Source organism: Abrus precatorius, unplaced genomic scaffold (genome assembly GCF_003935025.1).
Source record: "Abrus precatorius isolate BTA unplaced genomic scaffold, Abrus_2018 Scaffold7, whole genome shotgun sequence".
Classification (NCBI taxonomy): domain Eukaryota; kingdom Viridiplantae; phylum Streptophyta; class Magnoliopsida; order Fabales; family Fabaceae; genus Abrus; species Abrus precatorius.
Window position 1 is genome coordinate 5,227,666 of NW_020874417.1, and position 7,130 is coordinate 5,234,795.

Here is a 7,130-nt window from a genome sequence, read left to right on the forward strand (position 1 = left end):
ATAACTTACACAAATGTTATTTGATTTTTCTCATATATATATATATATATATGTATATATTATTTTTAACATCAAATTTGAAAACTTATATTGATTAATAATTTTTTATAAAATGTAAAATTGATAAATTAAGTCATTAAATTATTTTATATTATTTTTATATAAGTATATCAAATTTTATATACTTTAAATATTTATAAATATAATATTCAAACAAAATAGCATAGTGAAGTATTTATTAATTTTATTTTTTATAAAATTTTTTAAACTAATAGTTAATTAGTTAATTTTATAAAATATTATTAAATAATATAAATTTTGAAATTTTACACAGTAGTATCTTATGAACATATATATGTATAATTTGAAGGTTAGTAATATACTTTCTAATACATTTTTTAAATATATTTTATTATATATTAAAATTTTAAAAATTATGAAAATAAAGTATTAATTTATAAGTAAAAAAAATAAAATTTACCAGAATTTTTTTAATTTTTAATAAATTTTAATTAATAATAAAAAATGTGTTAAAAAATAAACTTACATTACTCGTGTAATTTAATTCACAGATTGTCCGGAGAAATATCGGAAAGAAATGTAGTAAAATACAAAACTTATTGAATACCTATTAATTAAAGTATTTAAATAAGTTCATTTAATGCAGTAATGACACTTATTAAATGCTCATTAAGAAATTTCATACTAATATTTTTAAAATAAAAGTTTCAGTTCATAAATATGAAAGCCTCTGCGCTTTGATATTTGACCTTATGTGAGCTTCACGCTGACACTTGTGGCTACAAGAGTGAGGGGTTTTGATGCATTGTGAGTGCAAAACCCATTATAAAAAGGCAACAACAGAGAGAGAAAGGCAGAGAGAGAAAGGCAGAGCATAGCATCCTCACAGAGAGGCCACTGCTCTTACAAAATACAAATAACATTCTCTCTCTCTTTTTTACTCTTCCTCTTCGTTACTCTTCTTTTTCAACCCTTTATTGCTTTGGTTCCATTACGGAACCAAAGTAGGTAGTAGCTTCCATATAATAACTGGCATGATAAGTGTTATGATCATGCAATTATCAAACTAGCTAGCACCAACACCACTTTCATTCCTTAGTTCATTTTCTGCTCTCTCATTTCCTCAAACCAAAGTGAAAAAAACACAACAACGTTTTATATTATAAGATCCAGAAGAGCAAGGTTTGGTTTCTCTAGCTTCCTTTTTTGCGTGACCCCAAAGCAAAATACATATACATACAGAGCAACTACCCAAAAGAAAATATTCTGCTTTTTTTTTTTTTTTACACCAAAGTTGATTCATTTCTTCAAACCCATTTCGTTTGAAGCAAGTGGGTTTGTCCTAAGTAACCTCTCTTATACTCTCTGTTGTTTTCAGATGGAAGCGTTTCAAGGGGCAAGGGATGATGTTACCTTCCAAATGGGGTTGATTTGGGGCCAAATCAAAGAGCCACTGATCGTGCCAATGCTGAGAGTGGCAGTGTTTCTGTGCTTGCTCATGTCGATGATGATGTTGTTGGAGAGAGTGTACATGGGCATTGTCATTTGCTTGGTGAAGCTTTTTGGTCGAAAACCCGAAAAGCGTTACAAATGGGAGCCTATGAGGGATGACGTTGAATTGGGAAACTCTTCTTACCCAATGGTTTTGGTCCAAGTCCCAATGTACAATGAAAGAGAGGTCATTTTTCCAAGTTCTTTTGAACTTCAATTATAAGCATAAGGACAAGCACAAGTGCACAACACTTTTTTTACTTTTATTTTTGTGTTGACATATCATATATGTTAATTAAACTCCCAAATATAATGCAGGTTTATCAGCTATCAATTGGTGCTGCATGTGGGCTTTCTTGGCCTTCAGATAGGATCATCATACAAGTTCTTGATGATTCTACTGACCCAACAATCAAGGTATGTATAAAGCAAATAAACAATACCCATCTTGGCAAATCCTTATTGGAATGGACACGTCATGAATGATATATAAATAGATTTTTCTAAGGTATGTAAAATGACATACAATAAAAAGTGTCTTTGAATGCAAATTAAAAAAATCGTATATAAATATAACGTGATTAATGAAATGACTAGTGAGTGATGGTGGGAAGTGAATGAACATATTAACACAAAATGCAGGAGTTGGTGCAAATGGAATGCAGTAGATGGGCAGGCAAAGGGGTGAACATAAAGTATGAGGTAAGGGACAACAGAAACGGGTACAAAGCAGGAGCACTAAAAGAGGGTATGAAGCGAAGCTACGTGAAGCAATGTGATTATGTAGCCATTTTTGACGCGGATTTTCAACCAGAACCTGATTTCCTCTGGCGCACCGTCCCATTCCTTGTCAACAACCCTGAACTTGGTCTCGTTCAGGCACGCTGGAAGTTTGGTAATTTCCCTTTCACTCAACTCTCATCTCATTCATTGTCAACCCCTTTTTCTTCTTTTGTTAGTAATCATATTAATATTATTTACAACCCATTATTTTTATTAACTAATATAAAACAAAAGATAAGGTAAGTCTCACTTATTATGTTGTTAATAAATTCTAGTGAACAATAAAAATATATTAAAAAAAATCCCGCATTATTTTCGTCGGATTAACCTTAATCTGGGCTCCTAGATACTGGCTTCTGAAAACACAGCCTTGCTAATAAAAAACTGTCGGTGGGTCTTGTTTGATTTGGAAATGTTTCAGTTTTGGGCTGAGGTGGGTCCCACTTTGTGCTTCAGTGGCCCTCTAGTTAGACCACGTGTCCATCTCTTACCGTCTTGGCTAAGACCAGTGTTGTGTTGGACTCTTTCTTTGTTTGGGTGAGTTGTCTTAATATTTCTGATAAATAGTGGGAATGGCTACTCAAATCTCTTTTCTATTTTGGATACAGTCTGTCATGAGAAGTCACCATCATAAATGAACTGATAGATGATTAAACATGATACATCAATAATGGTTTCCGGGTGTTATGAGTGCTTAATGGTTCATTTATGGCGAGAATAAGGTTAGTTTCTGTGGCCGAAAAGTGGGATAACAATTGGACCACAACTAGGGAAAATGGTTATTGTGGAGTTTAAATAAAAAAAATTGATTTGAGAAGCAAAACCATCATAAATGCTCATTCCAGTCATTAGATGATATTACTGTAGTTGGTTTATTATTTTTTAAATGATTAGATAACTTTATGCTAGAGATATAATATTAGTCATTTATATCTTCACCTAATAATTGTATCATTATAACAGCTACCTAGAAAAGTATGTGCTAGATTAGTAAGTATTAAGAAGGTCAAATATTTGTTCCTTGTGTCTGCACTAGGGAAAATTTGATAGTGTTTCCCAAGTTTTTTAGTTGTGTGCGCTTTTTTTTTTTTACAAAACAGAACATTTTTACGGTTACGGTTGTGCTAAGTGTTGCAATTGATTTTCAACTGCACATGATTTTCGGGAAGATGAAGTGTTACTGTTTGGTATGTTATACTATCATTGCTACATTAAAAATATTTATATCAGTTGTACGAATATATAAATAAAGAGACTTAATATGATGATTATGTTTGTTAGAATGGCATTTTATCAATTTTTTATATATATTTAATTATTCTGTTATATCTGTGGACAAAATACTCTCTGATAAAAAAAAGGGTATATAGTTTTTATATGTTTTTCTAACAATTTACCTATCTAAACAATTAAGTAAAGTTGCTCACATAAAACAAAAATGATAAAAGGAATAATACAAGTGGCTGCCATTCATTTATTTCATTTATTTACGTTGTACATTTCGTTATGATTTTACTAAATTTCTATGTTCTAATTAGATTAAAAAAAATGATGATACATAAAACAAAAATTGCATAGCACTCATGCACTTAATTACACTTTGGTACGTTTATGTTTAAAAACCATACTTTTCAGGAATTCGTATTCCAACAATATGATTACTATAAAATAAAGGAAAATATGATAACATTGGAGGAAGCTGTGCAATGTGCTACCTGAGTGACTTTTAAGCATGCTAATTAAATGACAAGGACAGAGTACTAATCCAAGAATAGACTTGATCATGTGCATTGCCAAAATTTTTGGGCTCATATCTTTTGAAGTTTTTGCTTTCAATCAGGGAAGTTGTAATTTTAGTTAGACGATTCTTAAAGTCCGAGACATAATTATTGTGAATTCTGGTGACCGCAAAAGAGGGCAATACTTGAAATTAATCTGCATGCGTATTTCATGGGGTACATGTGTTTACTAGTGCACAACACCGTTCTTGGTATAATTGTGGTTGTTGATGTCATGATTGTTCTTAAGGATTTCATTTTCCATCTCCTTTCTTTGTTGTTATTATTTTTATTTTTAAAAGTTGTTATTTTTATTTGGATTTTCTCTAGTACTAGTCTATGTCTGCACACATTTTTATTATTCTTTTAATCTTAGAAAACATTCGAAAAAGAAAATCATCTACTACTGTTGCATCCGGCAGCTGCATGTGCAATTTTAATGGTGGACCCTCATTTCCCAGTCACTGTCTGAATTGATAGCATACTCTTCTGCTAAATCATTTCTAATTACATGATGAAACAGTAATTTCGTTGCTGCAAGGTCGTTGAATTAACCATGGAATATTTGTGTTTCTTTTTTAATTTCAGTGAATGCCAATGAATGTTTGATGACAAGGATGCAAGAGATGTCACTGGATTACCATTTCACTGTGGAACAAGAAGTGGGGTCTTCCACTTATGCTTTCTTTGGCTTCAACGGTAATCATGTGATGGCAAATATTTTCTCTCAAACAATTAAGAAAAATGAAAACAATTTCATCTATTTTCCTTTTGAAAAAAGAATAATTGATTTTAAGTGCAATAGTGGAAATGAGCTAGCTCATGTTTTCTTGTTGTTGTGAACTTGTGGCATGATGAATTTACAACCAATTTTTGTACCCTTATAAATGATTCAGGAACTGCGGGTGTATGGAGAATTTCGGCTCTGAATGAGGCTGGGGGGTGGAAGGATAGGACCACAGTGGAAGATATGGACTTGGCTGTCCGAGCCAGTCTCAAAGGATGGAAATTCTTGTACCTAGCCAATTTGAAGGTTCCATTTGCTTAATTCAATACAAGTCAATGTTATTAATCTCTTCATACATGTTACCAAAATTTATTGTGTGTACGTTAGGAGTGTTAATTCCTTGGTTTCTTTTTATTATATGGTTTTGTTGATGTGGCTTGAATTTGACTATAGGTTAAAAATGAATTGCCAAGCACTTTAAAGGCCTACCGCTACCAACAGCATCGTTGGTCTTGTGGGCCAGCCAATCTTTTCAAGAAAATGGCCATGGAGATTATTAGAAACAAGGTAAGTTGCACCTTTGAATTTGTAGCAGGACAAAAAGTATTGTCTATTTATGATCTAATTCTTGTATGTGTACATTGCAGAAAGTGTCCTTGTGGAAGAAGATTCATGTGATCTACAGCTTCTTCTTTGTCAGGAAGGTTGTGGCCCACGTCAACACTTTTATGTTCTATTGCATTGTGTTACCAGCAACAGTTGTGGTGCCTGAGGTTGTGGTCCCCAAGTGGGGTGCTGTGTATATCCCTTCCATCATCACACTCCTAAATGCTGTTGGAACTCCGAGGTCTTAATTTTTCTCAAGTTTTCCTCTGTTATATTTGCCCCTACTTTAAGATGATCCATGGAGCACATAATAAACACGTTAGATATGATTCTTTGGTCATTGCATGTGATTGGCTTTAAACAATGTAAATATAGTGAGGAATTCCTGGGAATTAGCATGCACACTCTGGTTCTTTTTCCACTCTCTTTAAATCTTTACATGAGTTGGTCTAGAAAGATATAAAACTTTGAAGACAATGAACTTGTTTTACAAGTATTAGAACCTTGTTGAGTTTACTCAACGTGTTACTTTTCAGGTCACTTCATTTATTGGTCTTCTGGATTCTCTTTGAGAATACCATGTCTCTGCATCGAACAAAGGCAACAATTATTGGTCTATTAGAGGCAAATCGAGTGAATGAATGGATTGTCACTGAAAAGCTTGGAGAAGCTCTCAAGGGTAAAGGTGGAGGCAAAGCACCCAAGAAGAATCGTTTCAAGATTGGAGACAGGTATAAATATATGGGGTATTGTTATTCTTGGTTTCATTTCACTAATTCACTTTTTTTATATCTTAGTGCTTACTTATCTATATATATGTTGTCTTTGTGATCAAATATCATTAGGATCCATATATTGGAACTTCTTGTTGGATTCTACCTCTTCTTCTGTGGCTGCTATGATTTTATGTTTGGGAAGAATCGCTTCTACATATTCCTATTTATCCAATCGTTTGCTTTCTTTATCATGGCATTTGGATATGTTGGCACTTTCGTTCCCCACTCCTAGAAAGACTTGACAACATTCATTCATATCCGTGCCTTCAATATCTACATAATGTAATAGTGTTCAAGTTTCACAGCATAATGTGTTAGTATGAAAAAATGGGTGGTCATTCTTCAAGGTTCTGCATAATCACAGGCTTGAAACAGTTCTTTTGTGAATATTCAACAAAGATACATAAGGAAACTACAGAAGTTATTCTCATGGAAATGAAGCATACAGAAAATGAACACAGAAGAGTCTACAGGCACCAATCTTCCCTGGGGCAATCATCATCTTTGAATTGGACAGATGGTTTATAAGATTTTGTAGTTTTTTATTTTTAATTTGATAAAACTTTCCCTTCTTTACATTGAATTTCTTTGAAGAAATAATAAACAGCTTGAATTAATGGGCTAGCTTACAGAGTTCCATGTTGAATCTTCTTTTTGTCTGACTCTTATTCAAAACTGTACAAAAATTATGGCATGGTGCATTGCATGATGACACTAATTCCTTAATTCTATGCCTTAAGAAATTTCAAGTTACAACCTCCAGCCTAGGTATACACCACAAGGAAACTAGGAAGAGGAAATGGTACTATTATTGGAAATTTCTGGTTAATTGTTTTTATAAACAAATGTTAAGGGTATTACTAACGAATTAAAAATAAAATATTTTATATTAAAAAGTCATCCTAATTTTTAATATAAAAAATTATTTATTGATTACTTAACAAATAT

At 32.5% G+C, this 7,130-nt stretch overlaps 1 protein-coding gene across 1 annotated transcript; it reads left to right on the forward strand.

Moving 5' to 3' along the window:
* Positions 1–895: 895 nt before the first annotated feature.
* On the forward strand, positions 896–6,414 carry LOC113871257 (glucomannan 4-beta-mannosyltransferase 9-like). Its single transcript, XM_027508232.1, has 10 exons — positions 896–1,201; positions 1,399–1,699; positions 1,831–1,929; positions 2,155–2,407; positions 4,662–4,772; positions 4,970–5,106; positions 5,254–5,367; positions 5,448–5,647; positions 5,943–6,137; positions 6,252–6,414. The coding sequence occupies exons 2-10, from the start codon at positions 1,400–1,402 to the stop codon at positions 6,412–6,414; spliced, it is 1,572 nt and encodes a 523-aa protein (XP_027364033.1). The 5' UTR covers positions 896–1,201; position 1,399.
* Positions 6,415–7,130: the final 716 nt, after the last annotated feature.